The 27,223-nt window shown below is 36.3% G+C and overlaps 1 protein-coding gene across 1 annotated transcript; it reads right to left on the bottom strand.

The window, feature by feature from the left end:
• Nucleotides 1-928: 928 nt before the first annotated feature.
• Nucleotides 929-27,210, bottom strand: APLF (aprataxin and PNKP like factor). The gene is made up of 9 exons (XM_014070673.2): nucleotides 27,054-27,210; nucleotides 19,757-19,928; nucleotides 17,643-17,760; nucleotides 15,510-15,589; nucleotides 12,696-13,084; nucleotides 9,178-9,300; nucleotides 6,985-7,031; nucleotides 4,928-4,966; nucleotides 929-1,539 (listed from the first exon to the last, which is right to left on the bottom strand). Exons 2-9 carry the CDS (start codon nucleotides 19,862-19,864, stop codon nucleotides 1,331-1,333), a joined length of 1,113 nt encoding a protein of 370 aa, XP_013926148.2. The 5' UTR covers nucleotides 19,865-19,928; nucleotides 27,054-27,210; the 3' UTR covers nucleotides 929-1,330.
• Nucleotides 27,211-27,223: the final 13 nt, after the last annotated feature.

The raw sequence follows: 27,223 nt of genomic DNA, 5'->3' as shown, positions 1-27,223 counted from the left end.
ATACAAACTGGGCAATTAATGTTGATTTGTCTCAGCCAATTAAAATGGGCAACATACTCTATTATGTTGGAGCAATTTTAATTTTCTAATTGTGCCTCTGTACCTTATATTTCTGATATCTTCCGTCCTATACGAGACAACTGTTGTTTTATTTGCTCCTCTCCTATATTACTATAAGTTACTTCTCTTTTTGATTTTTTCAAAAGGTACAAATGGAACTGTCCCGACTGTAATAGTGTTTTAGAATTGGGGATGGGAATGGGAGAATAAACTATATTTTCTTTTATTTTATCCCACGAGTTAAATAGAATAAACAATAAACTGTCCATACCTTTTAAAACCACTATTAAAAGCTTTGAAAATAAAGCTCAAATAAAATAAAGCTTGCAGTGTTCTTTTTGTAACTTGGAAACAGTCCATGAAACATTGGCTAGATTCCCACCTTACTCCAAGCCACAAAGTCCAGAAATGCTGCATTTGCAAAACATGAGGTGCCAAAACCATACAAATCATACTATGGTTTAACACAAGACATGAAGAGCTACTGACTCTTGGCTCTTTAAAGCTAAGATTCATAACTATAAGGGTCAAGCAATACAGTTCTGACTTAAGAAAGTACTGCACTTTGGACACTATCTGCCAGAGGCAAATGACAGATGGAATCTTTTCTTGATATTCATATTTGTTATCTGCATACATCAGATTCAAAGTGCAATTCAGACATTTTATGATGTTGCAGTGTAAAGTTGATCAAATTAGGATTTGTTTCAGCTTCAGCCAATTGAATGTAATAATTCGAACATTGCTTCAGAGAAATTAAAATATTGAAGAGATTGGGCACATAATTATCTTTCAGAATAAATTTATATACTTTCTTCTTAAATAGAAATAATATCACTTGCAATGTTAAACAACATATTACAAAAAGTGCAGTTACTCTTAGTTTTATTATCAGTGATAGAATAAAGACATGAAATCAAAATCAGTGCCATTACCAATATGAAGTTATTATTTATCCATCTATGCAATGAAATGTGTTAATACAAAGTTTAGGAAAGCATTCATCACTTTAAATCACAAAGTCACACCTATCACTACAAAAATGATATTAATCCAGCAATCTTAAGTGTACTCCTTAACACATAAGATTTTTTCACAAGCATTATCAGCTATGGAGTCATGAAATTTTGAAATGTACATATATAATCCCATTTTATAAAGTAAAATTAAAGTAAGTCACTATTTAAAAAGTGACATTATCACCTAATGGGATACATGTTTCATATTGTGAAGGATGCTTTATAAACTCTATCAAAATATTTGAATATTGTTAATTCTTGGTTTTAACAAAATTCTGTGCTTCTTTGAGAAGCATGTCCATATCTTCACCATCATTGTCTTGACAATCTGGTTGCCAATCAGAATCTTCATCAGTAGGATCACTCTCTTCCTCCTCTTCATCATCTATAAAACTGTCATTCAAGTTGTATTCATTTGCTTCACCATCATCATCACTCTCATCCGCAAGAACACTTCTTACTATATAATTTTCAACAATAAAAAATTAAAATCTTGGGTTTTAATGTCCAATGCAAAATGATAGTAATGTACCCTGTCTTATGAACTGAATTTTACAAGTTCATACTTGATGTACAAGTAAATATGTTTTTCTACCAATACGGAAACACAATTTGAACAGGTGAGAAAAAAGTTATTATTAAGAATGTATGAAAATATGTACAGTAAACTGTTGGAGCCTGGCCTCTTCAATCTGCTTAGTGAAACAAGAAAACAAGTCCACTGGTATCTCATCTTATTTGATAGTGTGATCACTCCAACTTTAATGATCTTCATTGCAAATCACTCACATTTTGATTTGGAAAGTCTATTTGAATTTATCCCAATTTCTAAACAAATTTGAAAATTTATTTTTATGCACAAAAGCAAATTGAATAGATTGTCACTATTCCACACAGATGGCCATGAAATTCCTTTCAGTTTTCTTGTGGTCTAGTGTTATGAAAGGCAATAAATTATTGCCCTAAAGGCATATTTTAATCTCAATGTCTTTCGTTTTTTTCAAGCTCCACTTTACAAATCAGAAGTTCAAAAACTACTGAAACAAAATAACAAAAGTGCTAATGATAGTGAGACCTTACACATGCAATGTAATAGATGGGATATTATCATCATATTTAGAAAAATCTCATTTATATGAGAAGCCTCAAGGTATGTGTATACTGGGTTAGTCAAAGCTGTTTTTAATTTTTTTGTCAATTTTAGTTTCCTTTTCTCCTGAAAAAAAAAAGAATTACTATACAGGTAGTCCTCAACTTACAACAGTTCATTTAGTGACTATTCAAAGTTACAATGGCACTAAAATGTGCATCCCCTTGGTCATGTGATCAAAATTCAGCTCCTTGGCAACTGGTTCATATTTATGACGGTTGCAGTGTCCCAGTCACATAATCAGCTTTTTCAAGCTTCTGACAAGCAAAGTCGATGGTGAAGCCAGATTCACTTAACAACGTGTTGATAACTGAACAACTGCAATAATTCATTTAACTATTGTGGCAAGTAAGATCATAAAATGAGGCAAAACTTACTTAAGAAATATCTCACTTAGCAACATATATTTTAGGCTCAATTGTGGTCGTTAAGTCTACCCTGTATACAAAAATGATTCCATTTCTCAAGTGTGCCAACATGAATTTGATTTTTTCTCCCTCTAAATATACATATAAGTCAGATATCCTGGAATGAAAACTCTTTGAAGCATTCCTAAGAATAGCATTTTCAATTTCTTGTATCACAATATATAATGCAAAACTACTGAGGCAAGACTAAGAGAGACTTTAGCCAGTTCACATAGTTCTACCAAGAACATTTGAAAACGACTATATGAAATGCAAAACACCAGCTCTAGCTTTTGATAAGCTTTTTAACCTTCAGAAGAAACACTGGGAAGCAGTAGACAAGTGAGTGAGTTGATCACAGTTTTGCTCCGGTAATCCCATTTTATTTTTCATTTATCATTTTTCCTGAAACAATATAGTTGGCAAGAACAGGCAATCGGGGACAGAATGTGATTACATCTTCTACTATCTTAGAAAAGAGAACATCTTGTATGCTGGATGATGAAAAACTCCAACTCCTCTTTGTTGCATTCTAATGTAATCAAGACCTCTTCACTTCACTATTTTTTCTGCCCTCTCTATCCTTTCATATGTCTGTCTGCCTCTCTTCTCACCACAGGATCACTGCTTCCTCTCCAGTACCAGTATTTAAGTGGAATATAAAAAAGCATACTTTTCTTTCCCCTTCTTGCCTGCTTTACAATTTCAAGAGCAACTGTCCCTTTCTTTACCTCTGCAGAGTGAAACAAATAATCTCATATAATCATTTTTGTTTCTTTTTCTAGAAACAAAACGTTTCTTATCTAGCTGTATTTGAATGTTACTTCTTTGAAGCATCTATAATAGCTAACTACTGAATTGCTAATATACTGTACTTTTAAAAATAATAATAAAACTCAATTTTTGTAAATCCTTTGACCATCTCTGTTGCAGACTTATTCTTATATAATGATCCTTCTTTGGACAAAATGATCCAAAGTTATTTGTTTTGTGTTCTTTTTCTACAGGGATGTCAACTTTGTAGTCTGATATAACCTGAATTCAAGTTGCAGAATTCAAGTTGCCATGGGTAATTATTTCTCTAGCACAACAGTAATTCTCTTTCTAAAAATCATACTCCTGAAAGTAAATTATGTGATTAAGTCATGGGTACAGGTTTTAAAAAAAAAACATCAGCAGCAATGCAGTTATCTGATTATGTTTACTGCAACAACTTTTTCAGCTATCAGAATAAGCAAATTTCAAAAAGTTTGTCCCACTTCTAGAAAATATTTGTTCATTCTTACCATATAACTTTTAAGTTAATTCTCATCCTTCTTAGACTCAGTTAAATAAATAAATTCTATAAATTAATATCATGTGTGCCAATTAGCAAGTTACTTTAAAAAGTTATATGCATTGTGGATATTTGGGTACATTATAGGTCATTTTTATAAGATGTTTCATAGCTTAGTTTACAAAACCACAAGAAACATATTTAAAAAGGTCACTATTTCATATTATTGTTACACAGACTGCTTGCAAAATAAATCAAATGTCAAATCCAAGCATTACATTAAAATAAATTAATCTCTTTTTACCTGAGAACTGGTATACTTACAAAAATGTTGATCTCTTTTAATAGATTAAAATATATCATTATTCACATAAGGGGAATTTATTTAAAGGTGTATAGGTTAAGCTTCGACTTATGACCACAATCAAGCCCCAAATTTCCATTGCTAAACAAGGTAGTTATTAAGTGAGTTTTGTCATATTTTATGATCTTTTTTGTCACAGTTAACTGAATCACCATGTGGCTGTTTAATGAATTGCCATTGACTTTGCTTGTCAAAAGCTAGCTGAAAAGATTACAAATGGTGATTCCATGACCTTGTGACAGTGTAACTGTCATAAATTTAGCCAGTTGCCAAGTGCCCCAAGTTTGATCATGAGATCAACAATTTTATGTATGAAAAACAGTCATAAGTCACTTTTTTTCAACAGTGCCATTGTAACTTCAATTACTAAACAAATGGTTGCAAGTTGAGGACTACCTGTACAAAGCACATCCATATAAAGTTAGGATACTGAGAAAAATGAACTTCCTATCTAATTTTATAGGGGCTCTGAACAGTATCATCTATATAAACGAACTAGGACTTCCCCTCAAAGCCATTTTATCTTTTTTTTACAATGAGGGATTTAGTAATTTTCATACTAATTTATCGGGTAGGATGGTGAGCAAAGCTAACTACTGAATCCCCCCATGCTTATAGGCCAATGCTTTTTGAAAAAGTACAGAATCTCACCTTTTCTTGTAACTTTTGATCTCTGCCTTCTATCAGATTCTAGAGAAAACAAAAAGAAATTATTACCAATAAAACAACCCAAACCGCTATGATTTTATTAAAACTGAAAATTAAAAGAGAACACCTGTAAAAATTCTCCTACTTATCTGCATCTCTTTGGAGGAGTTCTAACCAAATCTCAGGAAGAGGGCTTTGTAATTTTTTTATTACTTTGGTTCACTGAACAGCCAAACATGTTCTGTATCAGGACTCTTCCTATTTCAATTTTTTTTACCCAATAAATCAATCACCTTATGCATCCATAGTGATATTTAATCTTTAGTGTATATTCTAAACACTTTACAAAGAAGCAAACCCTGCAAAGGGCAAATTTCATGAGATGCATGTGACTATAAAATAAGAAGTTGGAGCTCTGATGTAAACATTGCTTTGCAATTAGCCCACTGAAAGACAGCATTCAAACCATGGGAAGTGATGACAACTCTTGGCCTGGATGAACTTGATTGTTCATACTTGAAAAGAAATATGTTAAGTACTTAAAATTGATAATAACACCACTGATTTTTACAGGAAACAGCAGATGATAGGACTTTGGGAGAAAACAATTGTTTTCTTTTTATTACAGTTGACAACTAGTTGTTTTTCTGTACTTTAGAGGGTAAGAGCTTGCAGACTTTATCTCATGTCAACTTAGGTTGTAAAGGAGATTGACATGTTTTCAGAATGAAAGAACCAAAACAGATCTTTTTGCCTCTTACTACTAGGGGACTGTATTACTCAAATTTTGTCAAGATTTATGGCAAAAAGGAAAGAGCCCCAGATGCATTATTGCTTCATACTGGGATTTTTTATTGGGATTAAGGATGTGAAATATTCTACTCTGACATGGCAAATTCATACTTTATTACTTTCAAGCTATTTTTATGGACATGACTGGAATATAGCTGGCCAGAGACACTCACACAGGTGAGGCCAATAACAAAATCATCCTGGCAACAAAAATTATATAATCAAAATCCCACTCCTTTTTCATACATCTCATCCCATATTTAAAAAAGGCTGTCATACCCTTCATCTTGATTTTTATACCCTTCCTCCACCTGCCAAAGTTGCCCCTGTATCTTTCTTACTATATACAGCAAACTCCTTTTTTATATATTGATACTGCAATAGTTTTACTCCAGTCACAAGAAGAATAAAATCTGAGTGTGTAATTCTATTTAATATATCAGTGATATTTTATATGGAGTGCAAATGTGTTACCATAATTTAATTACATCAAAACTGTCCAATTTAGCTTTTTAGATCCCTGCTGCAAAAATACCCTGCTGAGTATCTAATTCCACATTAAGATTAGAATCTAGTCTAATTTTGTAGAATCTCATATACAGCTTTGATGCCTAAAATTTTGCCTCATATTAGTTTTCATTCACAGTTGCCTGAGTTCTTTAACCTTGTAAATTTATGTTATTATGGAAGGCAGTTAGTAATCTATAGCAACTTTAAATTTTATAGCTTAACAGCTACCTCATTTAGTTCTAAGAAAGGTTGGTTAAAACTGAAGCAATTCATCCTTGACAACAGAATTCAATATATTTTAAATATAATTCTCAATTCTTATCATAACTGACCAGCTTATCCTTCTCCCTTGCCAATAGCTTAGTTAATACATTCTGCCAACTTATGGATAAGTCCTTAAATCTGCTTGATTTAATACTCTGCTGGATGGGAAAATTAACAGTTTTGCCACAAATTATTTTGTTTGGCTTAACCATTGGACCTAAAAGTGCTTCTACTAATTCAAATGTATGGTAGCTCAGAAGAGAACCCTTTTTGTTTAATTTATAGTCAAAAGCCAAATCAAACTACTTGAACTATAATAAGAAATGTTTGAACTTCCAAAATCACATCAATTCCCATTCCAGCAGAATTGCACCATACTACAGAAGCAACAACACTTCCATAGTACTACCATGGCATAGTCTTTAGTATTTTACCTCATTAGTTACATTAAGAAAGATCTGTTCTTCATATACATTAGAATAAAAGCACTTTACCAGGAGGAGTTGTGTGTTTATATTCCAACTTGTGCTGTGGATTTTTTCTGCAAAGAGAAACAGTTAGAGAAGATGAACCTGAGTTTTCTATCTGATTATCTAAAGTTTCAAATGAAAATAAAAAATAAAAGACAAAGCAAACAATTCTTCATCTATAATCATACTGGAGATATGATTTTCTCATTTTGAAAAAAATAACTTTTGAGTCATTCATTTCCTAGGGGAGTGGCAACTTTAGCTAGTTCCATCTTTACTGGTAAAGCTTCTAAGTATTTCTCCATCTATCATAGGCTCCTATGACTAAGATTACTCTCTGAAGAGTAATTGGGCCCGGCCATGGGGGGTGGGGGGAGGATTGCAATATGTTAGTCTTCTTAGAGGCCTGCAATCAAAATAGTGTGCCCAGAATGCAAGGGAAGTAACTGCTCTCCCTTGATTTTTGGCATTATTGAAGGCTCCACAAATAAAGCAATGGAGAATTTTTCTTTGCTGGCAAGGTATGTAATAGGTTTGTGGGGGGAGAGGGGGTATGTGAGTTTGACTTGCTGTTCTTCAGCTTTGAAGGAAGAACAAATAGGTTTGCCCAGTGTGGATGGTTGAATATCATCTACTGAGGCTTGAACGATTAAACCCAACTTTGCTGAGGATCACGATAGAAGGTCAGTTAGATGACTTTTGTACTGAAATTATCATTATGGAATCCAAAGCTGTTGAAGTCATGATAAAGACTTATTTCCTATGTTGGGAATTAAGAAGAACAATCCACTGTGACCTTTTTAGTGAGTTATTGGTAATGAAACACAGCCTTGGCTATGTCTTTCTGCTAAATCAATGAAGCAAAATGAATGCTCATTAGTGGTGGAAAATTTTCAGACCCTCTTTCTGAAAGGCATTCTTGTTGCCATAGGCACCTCAGTGTAACAAAATTTCCTCCACAGGAAAGTCAATAAAAAGTTAATGTTCCAGAGATAAAAAGAATCAACAAATTCTGCATGACACCAACGACAAAAATGGCAAACAAAAAGAAGAATTCAGATAGTATAGATATGGAAATCAAAACAAAACTGAAGGGACAGACAAGAACTCTACCCAGTAGCACATGCTCTAAAGCAGGGGTGTTATACTGACAGCCTGCGGGCCAGATGCATCACACCTACAAATCCGCCAAGGGATAATTTCTTGCTATAAACTGTAAATTAAAAGTAGGACCTAGAACCAAAAGAATTGGAATATATAGCAAAACTCTACTTGAACAAATAACTTAAGCTATTTTATCGCTCAGGTATGAAGAACACTCAGCACAGGGACCTTGCAGATGCTCCACCAATCCAACCTAACTCAGAAGGGATTGGGCTGCCCTGAACAGGGCTACTGGCCAACACTTGGAAAATGCAATAAGGATGGAGAAATAAGCATTTCTCACTACTCTTATTGTCACGAGGTAGGCTCCAACAAAGGCTCTCACTTGTGTCTAGTTGGATTCACTCATGCAGTATTTGATTGCAACTGCTATAATATCTTCTAGCAACAGGTTGGGTGAATGGTCTTTACTGCTTTTTGCTTTGGTATTTTTTCTATGATTTGAAATCTTGTATTTTAGATTTTATTTTTTGCATTGTAGTTAACCTTTAATAAAACTTAGATAATCATATGTTTATCCAGGTAAAAAGTTTACACAATTTCCATAAAAACAGGTAGTACTCAACTTATGACAGTTGCGCTCAAAATTTCTGTTGCTGAGTGAGACATTAGTTAAATGAGGTTTGCCCCATTTTGTGACCTTTGTTGCCACAGTTATTAAGTGAATCACTTCAGTTGATAAATTAGTAACCCAGTTGTTAAGTGAATGTAGCTTCCCCCTGGCTTTGCTTGTGAAAAGGTGACAAAAGGTGATCACATGACTTTGGAACACAGCAATGCTAGTAAATATGAATGAGTTGCCAAACCTCTGAATTTTGATGACATAACCACGGGGATGTTGCAAAAGTGCTAATTGTGAAAAGGGTCATATTTTTCAATGCTGCTGTAACTTTGAACAGACTAAATGAACTGTTGTAAGTCAAGGAATACCTGTATATGTGCTACATTTGAGTCAATCAGTAGAAAGTATATTTGGCATCTCCCAATGACATACCATGCCAGTGAAATATTTATCATCCAAACTTTGAAATTATTCTAAATGATCATTCTTACCTGTAACAAGCTGTTCCATAAGGACATTCAGGCCTATCATCATCAACCTGAGTTAAAGCTTCTAAGTCATGATAATCACTATCACCAGGGTGACTAAATTGCTGGAAATGTATAGGATTCTTTCTGTGAAATTTAGAAATACTACATCAACTATCAAGATATATTTCAAATGTATGCAGCTGGGAGAAATACAACACCATTAATTCAGTTAAACTAATACGAAGGACAATAAAACAATAAAAACCAGTATATATTACAAAACTATTTTAATTAAAATTAAAGAAAGCAAATAATTCTTTTTGAAACCTACTCTAATTGGGTTGGCCAAATACTGTATGCCAGTATGAGGGTATTTCATAACAAAGGTAACTGCCTGGAGTTATTCTGTAAGTGAGGTTGGTGGTTTTATATTATATACTATGTTTCCCCCAAAATAAGACAGGATCTTATCTTCTTTTGATCCCCAAAATAAGTGCTTGGCCTTATTTTCGGGAAGGTCTTATTATTTTTGAGGTGCAGGAGGTCCCTTAACCTTGGCCCGTGGATCAGCTGATCCAAAGAGAGCTGGAAGTTCTGTTTCGGGCACACCCTTGCCAGTCCTAGCATTGCCTTTGGGATGGGGTAGCTAGGGTTTGCAGGAGCCGCCTTGCAAATCCATTCTGTGTGGATGGCAGGTGCACGTGGGGCGCGTGTGCAGTGCCCCCCCCCCAGGAAATGGCAGGGATCGGATGAGCATGTGTTTAAATATTTTGGGGGGAGGGCTTATTTTCGGGGGAGGTCTGCATGCGTTCAAAAGCCTGATTGGGCTTATTATCCAGGGAGGTCTTATTTTCGGGGAGTGTGTGTGTGTGTGTGTGTGTGTGTGTGTGTGTGTGTGTGTGTGTGTGTGTGTGTGTAATATAAAACCACCGACCTCATTTACAGAGTGACTCCAGACAGTTACATATAATAAATTAAATTAAATTTTCTGGAGACAAGAGAATATACTCTCTCTCTCATAAAGCTTATGTTAGATAAGCATGAAACAGTGCAAACTGAAAAGGCAGTACATTTTTACAGAATTATAAAGCTCTATATTGTATTATCTCTCTCTCTCTTTCTATTAGTAGCACACATCTGGCAATGCTAGTCCTGGTGAACACATGAAGAATAGCAATATTGTGCATTTTAAAACTTAGACAAATTTCTCTCTCCTTTCAGCTCTCCAAGCTCTGAATGTACTTGACAGTGGATTTGCTATATTTATCTACTGCACTGGAGATCAAACCTGATCAAAACACAGAAGGGTCAGTCAAGACATATACTTTTACAAGATGTGGTGCTGGCTACCATTTTGGCTGGCTTCAAAAGATTGGACCAATTCAAGGAAGTCGTGTTGATCAACTTGCTATTAGCCTTGATGGCAATGTGACTGCCATCTGAGGGCCATCTGCTGATAGACTAGCAGACTTCCTTGGGCAGTTGACTGGCCACTGAAAGAACCAACTGCTGGATAAGATGGAACAGGGCTCTAATTTAACACGATACTATTTATGTCCATCTATTCTTACATGGTATTACAAGCATGCCTATAGATTGCAAGCATATACAGCATGCTTGTAATACCATGTAAGAATCACATATGAAACAATGTGCCTCTTATGAGATGGGAAAAACTTAAAAAATGAAAACACAATCTGATATTATGCACTTCTCCTAGCACTGATTTTGCTCAAGAGTCAATAGTTAATGACTATCTTCTAATTGCTTCAATCTACTTTTGGTATGCAAAGAGAAACAGCTATTCTCTTAAAAAGACATTCTGCCTTTTTCTCTTCCCTACCATTTATTCTAAAAGAATGAGAATCAATTTTGCCCTGAGAGAAGTGTTTTTACAGCATTCACAAACAGAAGTCTCTTAAAATGTAACCATGTATGACTAAATACTCTTATTTTTAATTGTTATTGTTACAAAGAGACAGTTTGTAGAGACAGAAAAAACAAGCCTCTTATGAAGCTAATTATAGTACCCATAAACAAATACTAATAACAGTCATACACACTTCCATGGAGGTTATTTAAGAGTTCCCAGCAATAGACTAATATAAGATAGCTCCAATGGTATAATTTTTTTTGACAGTTGTATTAAATCAAATGAAATGGCTACAACAATAATTTGATGCATTCCATTTCTTTTATATATTTCCAATATACAAGTAGTTCCTATCTTGGAACCGGAACTTTCATCGCTAATACAATTTCTGACAAAATTGTTAAGCGAGTCACCACATGATCTTGACCAACCTTACAACCTTTCTTGCTACTGTCATTATGTGGCTTCCCCCCTTCATTTTGCCTGTTGGAAGCCAGCTGGGAAGGCTGCAAAGAGCAACCACATGAAACCAGGTTGCTATGACTGTCATAAATACATCCCAGTGCCTAAATGGCGATCAGATGCAGGGACACTGCAATACTAATAGTCCCAAAAAAATAGTCCTTAAAAAAAGACTGATCTTATGACATGTTTTTTTGTGCTGTTATTAACTATTCAGAATTAATAACTGCACCAAAAAACATGATTTAAGACCCCCTAAATGAATGTTCTTAAATTGAGGATTACCTGCATAGATAGTTATTTTCCACGTTTCTTTATAAAGAAATAGTATAGTATAATCTTTATTGTCATTGTACTTAAATACAATGAAATTCAATCCATTGAAAAGAAAATAAGTAGAGAACCATCATATTTCAATATTTTGTTTTGCATACCATTTCTTCCAGTCTAAACTTCTGGAGCAGAGGTAAGTTTAAACTCTGTGCATACTATATGAACAAACTGCACTCCCCAATCATTTATAGAATATAGATTTTCTTAAAAATTCCTGCACAATACTTTGTCTGAACACTGACATTCTTTTCCAGTATTACACATGTAATTACACATCCAGCACATGTCATATAACTGCAATACTCATAATACAGAGTAAGCTGTGCATCACAGTATTTCAATTCTTAGATACACAGTATTCTGAGGAAAGGATCTTGGAATTACATATTAAAAGAACTTAAATTTCTCTTTTAAAAATATGAGAAGGTGAACAGTATTACTCAATGGAAACAAATGGAAGTATGCCAAACAAACTCTCAAGTTGTATGACTTACACGAACCCTGGTGGTGTAGTGGTTACAGTGCAATATTGCAGGTTAACTCTGCCCATAGCCAGGAGTTCAATCTAGATCAGCTCAAAATTGATTCACCCTCCCATCTTTCTGAGGTCAGTAAAATAAGGGCCCAGATTGTTGGAGGCAATATGCTGACGTTTGTAAACCACTCAGAGAGCACTTTGGAGTGATAAATAAGTCTAAGTGCTATAAAGTTATTTTTTTGCATTAACTCAGCAAAGTATTTAACATAAGCAAAATACAGTATGTCAACAGCTTAGAATTTAAATATAAATAAAATAAATAGAACCCCTGTCTACACTATATGGTTATGCACCAGTAAATTGTCATTTAGAAGTTTAACAACTTGATTTTACCTGTAGCAGCTTTTCCCATACTGACAAGAAATTCTCTGGGAAATCCTCTGTTGCATCTCCTGACTTTCGGTTATATTTGAAGTATCTATTCCAGTAGTTTGATTCAGAGTAGTCTCTTGAATATCATCCTGACTGAGTAATGATTGTGATGGCTTTTCCTTATAAACCTGCCTGGTTTTAGCATTAGCAATCTCCAATTTGTTTTCTTTTATATTTGTTGTATGTACTTGAGCAGACTGAGATGCTTGTTCATCTGACTTGAGGTCCAGGTCCATCTCTTCATCATCCAGCTCATTGTTAAATTGCTCAAACGAACTTTCAAGTTTCTGAGATATTTTTTTACTTCCATTCTTTGGCATTTTCTTTGCAACATCTTTAGTAAATACCCCCTATATCATGTGGAAATTGGTATGAAATTGTTCATGAAACAGATTATAATTTATTTATGTGAAAACAGAGTTTAATTAAGATAGATTAATTAATCAGTATACATGACATAACACAATCAAAATTAGACTGGTCCCTGCCTCATGGATCTTATGTACACAAAGAAAAACAATTATGAGGACAATGAATGCTAGAGAATAAAAGATAACAATATTAAGGAAAAATGCGAGAATTAAAACAAAGTTGAAATTTAGCAAACACCCTGTCCCCCCAAAAGCAAGATGGTAAAATCATAAGCCTAAGCAAAATAGATAGTGTAAAGTATGAGAAGAAAGACTGATTTTGATGGTAAGATCTTGAAATTCAGATTTAAAAAATGAATTTGGATAGAAGAGAATAGTCATAAGCAGAATTTAGTTTAAGGAACAAAGAGAAAAAGGAAGTCAATGGAATGCCTGTATGCAAAATAATTTCAAGAATAATTCCCACTATCTAATAAAAGTGTGGACATTTAAAGTTCTCATATTGGCTATACACATCTCTAAATATGGGCTGGGGAAAAACACATAACTCAAAGTGCTCCCTCATGACTACATAGTAGTAAGAACTGAAAATGTGGCAATCCTTAAAAAAGGACTCTCTTACCTACATTGTAGAATTATTAAAATCAATGTGGATTTGCCACTTTGAGGGAACTGTGGTTCCCAAACTCCCTTCTCAACTGAGATGCTTTTCTTAGGTCCAGTTACTAAAAAGATGTTGTACTTATTTATAATAACTTAATTTGGATATAAATCTTATTAAGTGTAGTATACTTTATAAAGTAGACTCCATGACACTATTTTAATCTTAAGATATCAATACAATAATACAATACAATAGCAGAGTTGGAAGGGACCTTGGAGGTCTTCTAGTCCAACCCCTGCCTAGGCAGGGAACCCTATACCGTTTCAGACAAATGGCTATCCAACATCTTCTTAAAGACTTCCAGTGTTGGGGCATTCACAACTTCTGGAGGCAAGCTGTTCCACTGATTAATTGTTTTAACTGTCAGGAAATTTCTCCTCAGTTCTAAGTTGCTTCTCTCCTTGATTAGTTTCCACCCATTGCTTCTTGTTCTATCCTCAGGTGCCTTGGAAAATAGTTTTGACTCCCTCTTCTTTGTGGCAACCCCTGAGATATTGGAACATTCTATCATGTCTTCCCTAGTCCTTCTTTCTATTAAATTCATGGTATTGGACCTGGGTACTTGAGAGACTGCCTGCTGCCAATTACCTCCACTAGACCGATTAGATCCCACAGATTAGGCCTCCTCCGAATTCCATCCGCCGGCCAGTGTCGACTGGTGACTATCCGGAGGACAGCCTTCTCTGTGGCTGCTCCGACCCTCTGGAACAAACTCCCCGTGGAGATTCGAACCCTCACCACCCTCCAGGCTTTCCGCAAAGCCCTTAAAACCTGGCTGTTCAGACAGGCCTGGGGCTGAAGAACTATTGCCCCCGTCTCGAATTGGTATGACTGTTGTGCATTTTAAATTATGTATTGTTTTTGTGTTGTTTTAATTTTCTGTTTGTATCCCCCTTCCCTGGTTGAGTTGTGAGCCGCCCTGAGTCCCCTTCGGGGGGAAAGGGCGGCATATAAATAAAATCAACATTCATTCAACATACATTAAATTAGACATACCCAGTTCCTGCAACTGTTCTTCATATGCTTTAGTTTCTAGTCCCCTAATCATCTTTGTTGCTCTTCTCTGCACTCTTTCTAGAGTCTCCACATATTTTCTACATGATGGCGACCAAACTAGTCTTTATTATTGAAAAAGTATCTGACTACTGTATATCTGCATCATAGAGCCATGTGAGCTATGAAATTTGGACATAATTAGTAAATAATCGACTTCCTAAAACCAAAAGCATTATTGTAACTCACAGCTTCACTAAGGACTAGTATGTAAGAATATAATGGTCAATTATATGAAATGAAATAGGATGCTATTTTCAGTGATGCTAGGCAATGGTCCACGAGCCTTTTTCACCAGTCCTTTCCATGGGGGTCACCAGCATTAGGATAGAAAAAGAGATTCTGCCTGTATCTGAATGTATACCTCACTTTTGACTTTTCCAATAGCATGAAAAGCAGTCAGTGACTTTCATGAGAAAAAAAATAGCACAAAACATCAGAAGAAAATAGGAACGTTTGAAATGAATGAATTGGCTGTTATATGCTTCAGAAATAGAAAACAGGATGAACCATATGGACTGCACCAAATCACCCTCTTGGCCCTGATATTTGATAGCTGCTACTCTACTGATAAGGTTCTTCCTTATAAGTATTGTGCATTTCTATGAACAGAAGAGCAAAACCCAGTATAGTCTTGTGCTTCTATATTAATAATATGAAGTATTAATTGAAAAAAATAGGAAATACCTCTTTTAGAAGGGCAGAATCTTCACTTTCAAGAATTTTCTGCTTTTTACTTACACCTGGCTTTTCTTCTTCATTACTACCTATTTTGATTTAAAAAAACAACTGCTGAACAGAACAATTTTATCATTTAAGCTATGAATAACTGCACAAATTACAAATATTTCATACTGTCATATTTTTTAAAAAGTAAATTACAATATATCAATATTGTGATTATTTAAGAGCAATTCTATAGATTTGTAAAATACTATGGAAAACTGAATAATATATCTAATATGAGACAAGATGTAATGTAATGACTAAGAAGTACAGGCTTCTCAGTCTGCACAAAACAATGTTTTACCAAAGAACCCAAAAATCTGTGTGTGTGTGTGTGTAACAAAATATATACACATAATTATAATATAGTTATATGTCTATATGTATGTAATAGTTATATGTATAACAATATGTGTATGTTATAGTCAGTGTACCTCATGCTGGCTAGGGAATTCTGGGAGTTGAAGTCACATATTTTAAAGTTGCTAAGGTAGAAAAATACTATTATAGGTTACCCTACTCCATCAATACTTACACGTAGTAAGTAATAAATCATTCATCATTGTAACAGACACAATTTTCAGCAGTATGTCTTTAGTTACTTAAAGAGCATGTTTTAATGAATAAATTATACCCTACTGTATCAGTGACAAAATTCTTCCCCTCTTCTTCATCGTCAGAGATTTATTTCTAAAAGAAAATATTAGCAACTATTGCATACTAATTTTAACTGTCTTTTTTATTATCAATGTTCAGAACCATTCTCCTTGGTTATAATAAAAGCTACAAAATATGGAAAGTATATTGGCTCCATTCAAAGCAAAATAAAAAAGTGCATTTTGGTTTTGGATTATCATATTAATAAGAAAATAAAATATTTTAAGACTTTAAGACTGCTCAATGTAACTTACATAAACAGTCATTACTAAATACATCCTTACCTAGGCAGACAAGCAATTATTTAGAAGACTTAGATTCTATAATTTTTTCCATGTGTAAACACTCTAGTAATATTAATTATACAATCTGATGTATGCATGTTAAAGGACATAGAGTTTACAATTTCTGTTTAAATAACTATTATTTTAATTTATGAAGTACTAAAATTCTTAAAATGCAGTTTACATTTAAAATAATCCTACCAATACATTAGAATTCAGATACAATCTGTTTTGTTCTCTCTCTATACTATACCAAACAGAATATATTATTGAAGAATCTTTGCTCATTAGTCTTTCAAAACCTTTTTCAGATGAAGAAAATCAACTAATAATAGTGTGTGTTTTTTTAATGGGAGCCATCATCAATATGATGTCTGATTACCATTTCATTACTTACCGTATTTTTCGGAGTATAAGACACACCAGAGTATAAGACACACCAAGATTTTGAAAAGGTAAAAAAAAATTTTTAAAGTGTTTGCACTCTACAGACCTCCCAAAGTCTCTGGACCTCTCGTTTTTTGTGAGAAATGAAGCATGCAGAGTTTGAGAGGCCTGCAAAATGCTCCTGGGGACTGGGGGGAAAAAACAAGCAGAAACGGGTGTGTTTTTTTGCCCAAAAAGGGGCATGCATAGCCTTTAGAAGGTTTGTAGAGTGCTCCTCTACAGCAAAAAAATAACCAAAAAAAGCTCGTTTTTTGCTCACGTTTGCCCTCCCCAGCTCCCAGGAGCACTTTGCAGGCCTCCCAAACCCTCTGCACATCCATTTTTGTGAAGGGGGCAGGTTTCAGGAGGCCAAAAATGCTGTATTCAGTGTATAAGACACATCCAAACTTCCACCCTCTTTTGGGGGGGGGGGGGAAGATGTGTCTTATACTCAGAGAAAATATGGTAATTAGAAATATAGTTAGTTGGTTCCAAATTTGAAAGCAGCAACAATACTTTATAATTAACATAGTATAAAATCCTGATTATGCTGATCTTATCTGATCCCAGTGGAGTATCTTCACTACATATCTCAATTCTGCTGCTGACACAGTATCGAATCTCAAGCAAAAGTAAATGAATTTCTATTATTCCAAACTCCAAAAGGAGAATTTAGTAAAGGCAACTGCCATGATGACTTCCACAGCAAATCTATCTCTACACTTACCATTTTTAGAGGCTGAGATTGACTGGCTTGAAACCATTAGATCTGCTGTCAGCATCCATTCTGGAAGCTGTCTTTTTCGCTGAGCAGGTCTTGATTCCTCTATTTTAGGAAGAGTAAACTAAAAAAAAAAAGTAAATATATTGTTACATATTTTGCAAAGATTAAAAAAAGAATAATAATGCACAAGATCAACGATAATTCTTTTCCATAACTGCCATAATATTTTTAGAATATACCTTATATTCCTATATTTATGCAACTGCATCATGCGCTAGTCAACTCATGTATGGATGTTCTGAAAGTCCCTGAAAACCTAACAGTTCTTCATGGCCCTGGAGGAGAGTACAGATAGTCCTTGACTCATAATCAATTGCTTAGCAACCATCCAAAGTTATGATGACTCAAATAACCTGTTCTGTAAATTACAATTGCTGCATCACCTCTACAATCATGTGATAGCAATTCAGATGCTTTGCAGCTGCCTCGCATTTATGACTAGTTGTAGCTCCCATAGTCATGTGATCAGGTTTTGTGCCATAGGCATTAAGCAAATCATTTGCTAAATGACCATGGTAATTCAATGACCATTGTACAAGTAGTTGTAAAATTGAGTCTGGTTATGTGATAACATGGTTTATGACCATAACAGCTTACAATCAAAATTCCGGACTCAATTGTGATAATAAGTTGAGGGCTACAGGTTATTGTTGTTGTTTGATTTGGTTTCTGCTCTCTTCTTAATGACTATGATCTGTTTCTTGGTATTGTTCTTTATTCAGAGTAGGCAAACTGCCAAGAGTCATTTATTTGTATCCTGCCTTTATTGTTTTTACAAGTAACACATGTAAAATCTTCCTCTTCCTGTTTTCCCGTAACAACTACCCTGTGAGTTGACCTGGACTGAGAGAAAGTGACTAGCCCAAAGTCATCCAGCTGGCTTTCATGACTACGGTGGGGCTTTTGAATTCATCGTCGCCCACTTTCTAGCCTGGAACCTTAACCACTAGACCAGGGGTGTCAAACTCAATTTCATTGAGGGCCGCATCAGGGTTTGTGTTTAACCTCAAGGGGCCGGAGTGGGTGTGGCCAGGGTGGCCATGGCCAGTTTTACATCACTCGTATCGGGGGCGCCTGTGGTGGTCTGAGCGCTCTGCCAGAGAAAACAGGCTCCCGAGCTTTGTTTTTGGCTGCTACAGCCTCCTGCAACACTCTGCCAGAAAAAACGGAGCTCCATTTTCACTGACAGAGGCACCGCGGGCAAGCCTTTCACTGTTTCCAGGGCAGCCCTATGAGCCAGATCTAAGGACCTCACGGCCCTTCCTTGAGTTTGACACCCCTGCACTAGACCAAACTGGTTCTTAAGAGGGGGATGGGGAGGATTATAAAATATCCCTTGCTAGACATTTCATAACTCTGTTAACAAAGTTCCTCTCTCATAATACAGTACTGCTCCCTATCCATGTTGCTTTTATTCTCCAGCCCCAACAAAGACTTCCAAAAACGTTATTCCCAGCAAGTTCAACAAAGACTATTCCACTCAGTAGATATATTTTCAACCTCTTTCACTGGGTAACGACTCTTTATATGACAGAAATAACTTCATCCTAAACAACCTCTCTTGAGATGCCACCCGTGATCACGAGATTTAAACTAGTAATCCAGGCAGAATTCACATTCACCTGTCTGGATTTGAATTTATATTGCATAGAGGTATAGAAAGACAGGCAGTAAACCCTGAAGACATCTTGGATAATAGATTGATATCTATGTTTTAACCCAGCGGTCCCCAACCTTTCTGGCTTGACAACCCAGCCGGGAGGGGGGGGGGTGTTCTATGTGAGTGGCAGGCACTTGCCACTTGCACAAGTGGAGCTGCGCATGTGCATTCACCCGCCACTCATGTGGCCCAGTTCTGAACAGGCCAAAGTCCAGTAGTAGACCATGGCCTGGGGGGTTGGGGACCTGTTTTACCCTACTGGTCCAGCCCTGCCACTACAGGTGCTCTGAAAATACGTTTTCTATAACGTCATATTATATGCGAAAAACATCTTTATCATAAAATTCATTTAACTTTTCTATTAATAAAATTGCAGTACACCAAAATTGAAAATTACCCTCTCTGGGATTTCGGTCGCTTTTTCCATAAGTGAATGTACTTCTGAAAGTTGGTTTTTGCTAGAAGAAGTTGTTGATTGTTCTGAAGGCTGACTCTGAGATCTCATGGTAGACTGCAGAGTTGTGGGGATTTGATTTGGTAGGTCTTCTACACCACGATTATCATTTTTCCTATTGCAAATAATAAACCTTTTAATGGCAGCAGATTGACACAGATTGCTATACATTACTTAGTAGAAGAAATGAAGAATTAAAAATATAAACTTGTAAGTTATATAGAAGTTATGATCTGGAGCTCATATTATTTCAGTGGAATTATTTTTATTGTTTCTTATAGTTGCTGCAGTTGTTTTATTTGTTTTAACCCTTTTTATTTTGTGCCTTCAAGTCAGTGTTTGACATCTGGCAACTAGTCCCTACAGTATTCTTTGCAAGATTGCAGAAAGGGTTTGCCATTGTCTTCTTCTAAGGTTGGGAGAAAGTGACCGGCCCAAACTCACCAACATAGATTGAAGAAATAAACAAATTCAACAATTCTACGAGACATCAGGGCAGTCCTGGGTGCATCCTGAAACATTTAAATATTTGACACAGCCTAATTTCAGTACCTACAGCATATTCCAAATTCTACTTTTAAACTACAGATGAATGCAAACCCATGTCTTAAACATTAAACATTATAGTGCCCCCCTACTTTGGAACTGAAGGAAGACATTATTATTTTTTTGGTGCCTAAAGTTTTTTTTTCTTTTAAAGTTGCCTAAAACTGGTGATTTCCTAATATGAATTATGGAAAAAATGTAGATTAAACAAATGTGCAAGTCTTTCAAAATATTGGAATCTAGATAAGCTTTTTTTCTTTAATCTTAAAGGAGCTATGTCTTTTCCAGACTTGTTTGCTGCTTGGAAAGCTGATACCATTGTTGCTACTAAACAAAGTGGTTCTGCATGTGCCAAGGGACAGCTGGAAGCTGCTTCAAAACAACTGTGCAAGCCAGGAAAATATAACAATGGATGGTTGCTTCATATGTGCTCTTGCCTGTTCCAAAGAATGCATTTTGAAGAATTTGTACAATACAATGTAATGAATCCATATGCTATATAAACTTCTGGTAGTTCTTCCATGATAATAGAGGCATGTACACAAGTGCTACAGTATCTTTTTTTTTTTAGTACAAAACAAATGCTGTTCATAGACAGGAGAAAAATTAATATTTTATGTTAAATACTATGAATTTAATGCCCTACAAATGTAAGGTAATTATTCCTTGCTATGTTAGTAAAGCTAATGTTCTTACTTCATTCTATATCTAGAATGAACTTTTGCCAAAAAATATCTCTTTTGCTCAGAAATACTATACAGAAGTTTGTTTCAGTGTTGTCTTTGAACTCTGTCATTACAATTTTCTTTACTTTGAAAAAAACCCTGATATTTCAATTATCTAACAATACAAGAACATTGAATATCTATCATCTGTCTGTCTGTCTGTCTATCTGTCTGTCTGTCTGTCTATCTATCTATATTTTCACAGGTATAGCTATGTTGGTCTTGTATTCGGGTCTTTTCCCATGTAAGATTGAGATTGTCTTAGCAACGTTTCAGTAAGGTCTCACTCGAGGATGGCGAGTGAGACCTCGATATATACATACACACTGCTCCATGGCGTCTCCAGACCCTGTCACGTGTTCAGTGTGAACCTGCTTTCATGTGTGTAGAGCACAGGGCGCCAGTGGCAAATTTGCCAATCTTGGTGTTCTCTGGCAAATGCCAAATATCCTGCACGGTGTCGGGCCCTCACACAACCCTCACCTGCGGACATCGGGCCCTCATACCACCCTCATGGAGTCTGTTTCTGACCGTTTGAGCAGCAACATGCACATTTGTCGCCTGCTGGAGGTCATTTTGCAGGGCTCTGGCAATGCTCCTCCTGTCCCTCCTTGCACAAAGGCGGAGGTAGCGGTCCTGATGCTGGGTTGTTGCCCTCCTATGGCCTCCTCCACGTCTCCTGATGTACTGGCCTTTCTCCTGGTAGCGCCTCCATGCTCTGGACACTACGCTGACAGACACAACAAACCTTGTCACAGCTCGCATTGATGTGCCATCCTGGATGAGCTGCACTACCTGAGCCACTTGTGTGGGTTGTAGACTCAGTCTCATGCTACCACTAGAGTGAAAGCACTGCCGGCATTCAAAAGTGACCAAACCATCAGCCAGAAAGCATATGAACTGAGAAGTGGTCTGTGGTCACCACTTACAGAACCACTCCTTTAATGGGGATATCTTACTAACTGCCTATGCTTTCCACCTGTTGTCTATTCCATTTGCACAACAGCATGTGAAATTGATTGTTAATCAGTGTTGCTACCTAAGTGGACAGTTTGATTTCACAGAAGTGTGATTGACTTAAGAGTTACACTGTGTTGTTTAAGTGTTCCCTTTTTTTTAGCAGCGTATACACACACACACACACACACACACATACACACAGAGTATTGTGCAAAAGGTTTAGGCAGGTGTGAAAAAATACTGAAAACAAAGAATGCTTTCAGAAATATAAATAATGATTGTTTATTTCTGTCAATTTTCAAAATACAAAGTGAGCGGAAAAAAGAAAAAATCTAAATCAAATCAATATTTAGTGTGACCACCCTTTGCCTTCAAAACAGCAGCAATTATTCTAGGCGCTCTGGATCCCTGAAAAGGAAGCCCCTTCTCAGTCCTTGGGCAGCAAGCTGAAGTGAACCCATGCTTGGACACCAAGCAGCGCCTAGAAGTTTGAAGTAATGGCTGATTGTATTTTGAAGGACAGCACTTTGGTTATTCATTTCAATAACCATTTCTCTTTTCAACTTTCTATGTAAGTCTAGAAAAATACGTAGCTATTTTAACAGTAGTAGTAATTGAAAATAATTATTTTTAATTATACAATTACAAATAATTGTATAAATAAGCTACCTCCTTGAAAGAGAAATTATTTAGTTTGACCTATGAAAATACTGTTATCTATGAACATTCTGCTCATCCTTTTACACACAGTAAAATATGCATAGCAACTCATACCGAATACCGATTAAGATATCCAATTACAGAACTAAAAGGGCTAATTTAAATACATATTCATGTTAAGGCAGAAAGGAGAAAAACAAGAACAAAAAAGCACCTCCATTTACCTTCTACATCTATATTCACTATCTATAAAATAGACAGTGAAAGACAACTAAAGTCACAGCTTTTCCACCTTAACAGCAATATAGAATTGGAGCTTCCGAAGATATGTATAATCATGCAAACAATATCTAAGTAAATTCATCTGTGCACTCCTATTAAAGATATAGAAGCCTTGCCCTTTTTTGGACCATCTATACCTGTGATGGCGAACAGGTGGTACACGGAGCCATTTGTTACGGCACAAGAGGCGTTGCCCTATCAGCTCCAGTGCACATCCGTGCGGTGGCCAGCTGACTTTGGCCTTCTTTTAAGGCCGTTTTTCACCCTCCAGAGGCTTCCCTGAAGCCTTCGGAAGGGCGAAAAAGAGCCCTATGGGCAATCTGGAAGTTCAGGAACAGTGACTTCCAGTTTGCTCGTAGGGCCATTTTTCGAGCTCCGGAGCCTTCAGGAGCTTCCCTGAAGGTTCTGGAGGGCAAAAAATGGCCCTATGGGCAACCCAGAAGTGACTTCCAGTTTGTCCGTAGGGGCGTTTTTCACCCTCTGGAGCCTTCTGTTTTTCACCCTCTGGGCCTCTGTTATCGCTCTCCCCAGGCTCCTAGAAAGCCTCTGGAGCCAAGGGAGGGCAAAAAAAGTGCACCAAAAGCAGGGGGTGGGGGTGTCGTGCACATAGCATTATGGGTGTGGGCACCACATACCCCCCTGCGCTCCTCCTGCTTTTGGCACGTGATGGAAAAAAGATTAGCCATCAGTGATCTATATTACATCATGGCTAATGGATCAAAATACAAGTAATAAGCAACATTACTCCTAAATGATTTCAACTGTGATCCATAAAATCTGAACACAAAAATACAGTATAACTAATTGTCTTATGGTTTCTTTTATTCTGGTCATCCACTTAGATTTACGCAGATCTAAATAACTTTAAAAACTGTTATTAAACTAAAAAGAAATAGTGAATATAATTATAATTTCAAGTACATAACTATAATACACAATATCCACTTCAACATGTACAACTGTAAGACAAGGTTCCTTACGCAGAACTTGCATATTGTGACCTCTAGTGGAAAATACGATATATGTACTCAATCAAACACCTAGCATATTATCAGTATGAGTCTCCTTTCAACTACTCAAAGTAAACAGTGATCTGCAAATTGGAAAGTACAATTGCAAGGGTTGATGAAATAAAAAATGACCAAAACAACGTTCTTGGTAAAGAAAATGTTATAACTTTCAGAAACAACTTCAAAACTAAGATGTTATTCCAGTGGTAAACCTGGCTATTTGAGATTTCATGGTTAGCCATCTGTATTTATTGCTTACGTTGGTTTTTCTTTTTGCATTTTACATCTTTATATGCCTTTAAATGTTTATTTGCATCAGAAATTTTTTTTTCTTGAATTTATAATGAATATATGTATGCTTCTGAACTCAAAAAGCGATTCCAACCTTGAATTAGCATGCTGGAGGATGCCATAAGAATTAATTCAAAGAGGATAAAACAAAAGACGACTGGTGGAAGAAATGGTAGACTGAAAATGCCTGTGTGAAAAACAGAGCTGATGACTGCAGTGGAATGAAGAAACATCAAGCCTCTTTGATTATTCCTCACCAGATAAACACAAGACTTGAGAACTCTGGTAAGTACTTGAGACTGCTGTTACTCACAAGGAGACAACTAGTCTCCTGCAGTTCAAAACTCTAGTAGAGGAGGGAACAGTCATCTTTCTCAAATCCAGTCTGAAGTTTTGAAAGGATACTACTTTTAAACTTTCCACATACATGGCTTTCTTTCTTTTCCATTTTTATTTTCTACACTAGTTTTCTTTATAGTTTGGATTAGTTTTTACCACTGCAATTATACACTTTAATAAAATTACTATAAAAACAAAGAGTAGCTGGTTGCATTTGCACTGCATTTGCATAGCACCAGAGGTTGCTGGCAGCTCATGAGGACTGATATTTTGTCAAGTAGAGCAAGGTAGGCACCTAGAAGCTGAGGTTGCATTTGCATAGCATCAGAGATTTCTGGGAAGAATATTTGCATTCAGCTCTGGAATATTTACTTTTTGCTGCTTCTTTTAGAAGTTAGACTTTAGGTGGTTACCAACTGGTGAACCTCCAGCAAACTTGATGGAGCTATTAAATTCAGGGCTTTGCATTTTGCAACCAAATGCTATACCAGGGGTCAGCAAACTGTGGCTCTGGAGCAGCATGTGGCTCTTTCAACCCTCTGCTGTGGCTCCCTTTTGCCGGTCGGCACCACAATTCATAAGGCTTTTGGTTAGGACAGGTAGAGGAAAAAAGATGCCGCACTAGGAGGAGACTCTATGGTGGGATAACCGGACTTCTGGTCGGCTCAAAATTGAACTGTGAGGCTTCCGGTTAGGACCTTTGTAGCTCTTTGAGTATTTAAGTTTACCGACCCCTGTGCTATACAATCCTTTTAAGATAAGGGAATAAATCATATCCTCATAATAAATCCACACCTAGGAAGGAATCTACATATCTGAGGGCAAGCTTCCTTTCTGGTTTTCAAATGATCTCAAGATCAAAGCCTTGGTCAGTAGCACCTCAAATCAAACCACAGTTCAAGTTGGAACCCCAAATTATTCTTCTAATGTCAACCAAGCCACAATACAAGCTATATTAAAGTTATCAGGTGCTATAAAAGGCTTGTCCTACCCAATGGGAATAAAATGTGTAGTCAACATGTAAATTTCAATGTGCATGTAAGATCTGATGAGGGTGGATTTGATTTAAATCAACTTCAACTTGATTTAAATCATAACTTTTAAAGAACAAGTGTCATCTCTTCCCACAGCTGCTATTCGTCTGATCCACGGTTGACTCACCGACAGTCCCATTCACATTAATGGGACAACTGGTGATGCAGCAGTGACACAAGGTGAGAGACATGGCAGGCAGCAGGTGAGTGGATGCCCACTAACAGGCGCTGCCATGAAGGATCTGAAATGACAGGTGCTCTTTAATGTTATATTTACAAGCTGCTTAGGTTTTACTTTCATTTTTATTGCTTACCCTTCCTCCCCACACTTAGAACCTCGTGTAGATGTATTTATCTTCAAACAATCATACAGTTTGTAGTGTACACAGATTTGCAAAACAATGGGATAAAAGAATATTTCTGAACTTTGTTTTATGATTTATCGCATGGTTACTGTGAAATTGTGTGAACGCATCAATGCAATGCATGTTATCTCAGCTTGTAGAGCTTGGATTCATTGAATGAGTCTACCAAAAATCTAAATATTGCAAAATATATAGTTTCATGCTACATAACTAAGCTCCATTTCATGCTGAATAAACTAAATTAATAATGTATCTTAAATAGAAAACTATCTTTAGATTTTTACTTCAAAAGCATTTTATTAAAATAAATGATAAATTTAAAAGACCCAATTTAAATTTAAAAAATCCGAATTAAATTTAAAAATATGATTTTTTTTTATTTTTAAAAAATCGATTTTTATATACCCTGGATCTGGTGCAATGATCTGGATTCCTCTAACCATACTTTTAAGTGCCTCAATCAAGCAACATCACTTTTAGCCTTTCCATCTTTCCATTTTTTTGGTTTGCTTGCAAACAAAATGGTTAATGGTTTCACTTCACCAAACTTTTGCAGAAGACAAGCCCCCTAATAGACTAGCGAGGTGGGTCTCATTGCTTTGAATGCATGACTAGATAAAGGACGTTGTAGTAGTCTGTAAAAACATGCCAAAAATCTTGAAAAAGCCTCCATCAAGGTAAAAATTACCCAAATTTGTTTCAGTAAAGAGCCGTCTTGGAAGGAAAGGTAAACTTCGCGAATGGACGGAAGAATGTATTCTCCTTCATTTGCCCACATTTGCTCCTGAATTCGCTGCCAGTGCCGTTCGTCGTCTCAGCGCAAACGTATTAAGACAAACTGGCAATCCTTTGGCGCACCGCTGTGGCACTTACTCCCCAAAATAGAGCCTCCTGCTATCACTGTCTCCCCGAGCGGCAGCGGCAAAGGGCGTCCACTGGCACTAACTGAAACCCAGGTAACAGGCCTCTCGCTTTTCCTCCCCCCGGATGCAAAATTACACAAGGGGGAAGAAAAAACAGCAACGTACCGTCCTTCTTGTATATATTCCTCCTATCTGCTGAACTGAAACATACCATACCGGCGTAACCAATAGCTCGCTGCCTTTTAAGAGAAACACACTCATGACTGCGCCACAAATCCACTACGGAAATTCCGGCCTCGGCACCAAACTACAGCTCCCAAAATGCTTATCGGCAA

This window comes from Thamnophis sirtalis, unplaced genomic scaffold (assembly GCF_051295495.1).
Source record: "Thamnophis sirtalis isolate CommonGarterSnake01/CBP01778 unplaced genomic scaffold, rThaSir2_p1.2 scaffold_5, whole genome shotgun sequence".
NCBI classification, from domain to species: domain Eukaryota; kingdom Metazoa; phylum Chordata; class Lepidosauria; order Squamata; family Natricidae; genus Thamnophis; species Thamnophis sirtalis.
Note: the sequence above shows the minus strand (reverse complement) of the source record. Positions and strands in the feature narration are given on the sequence as shown.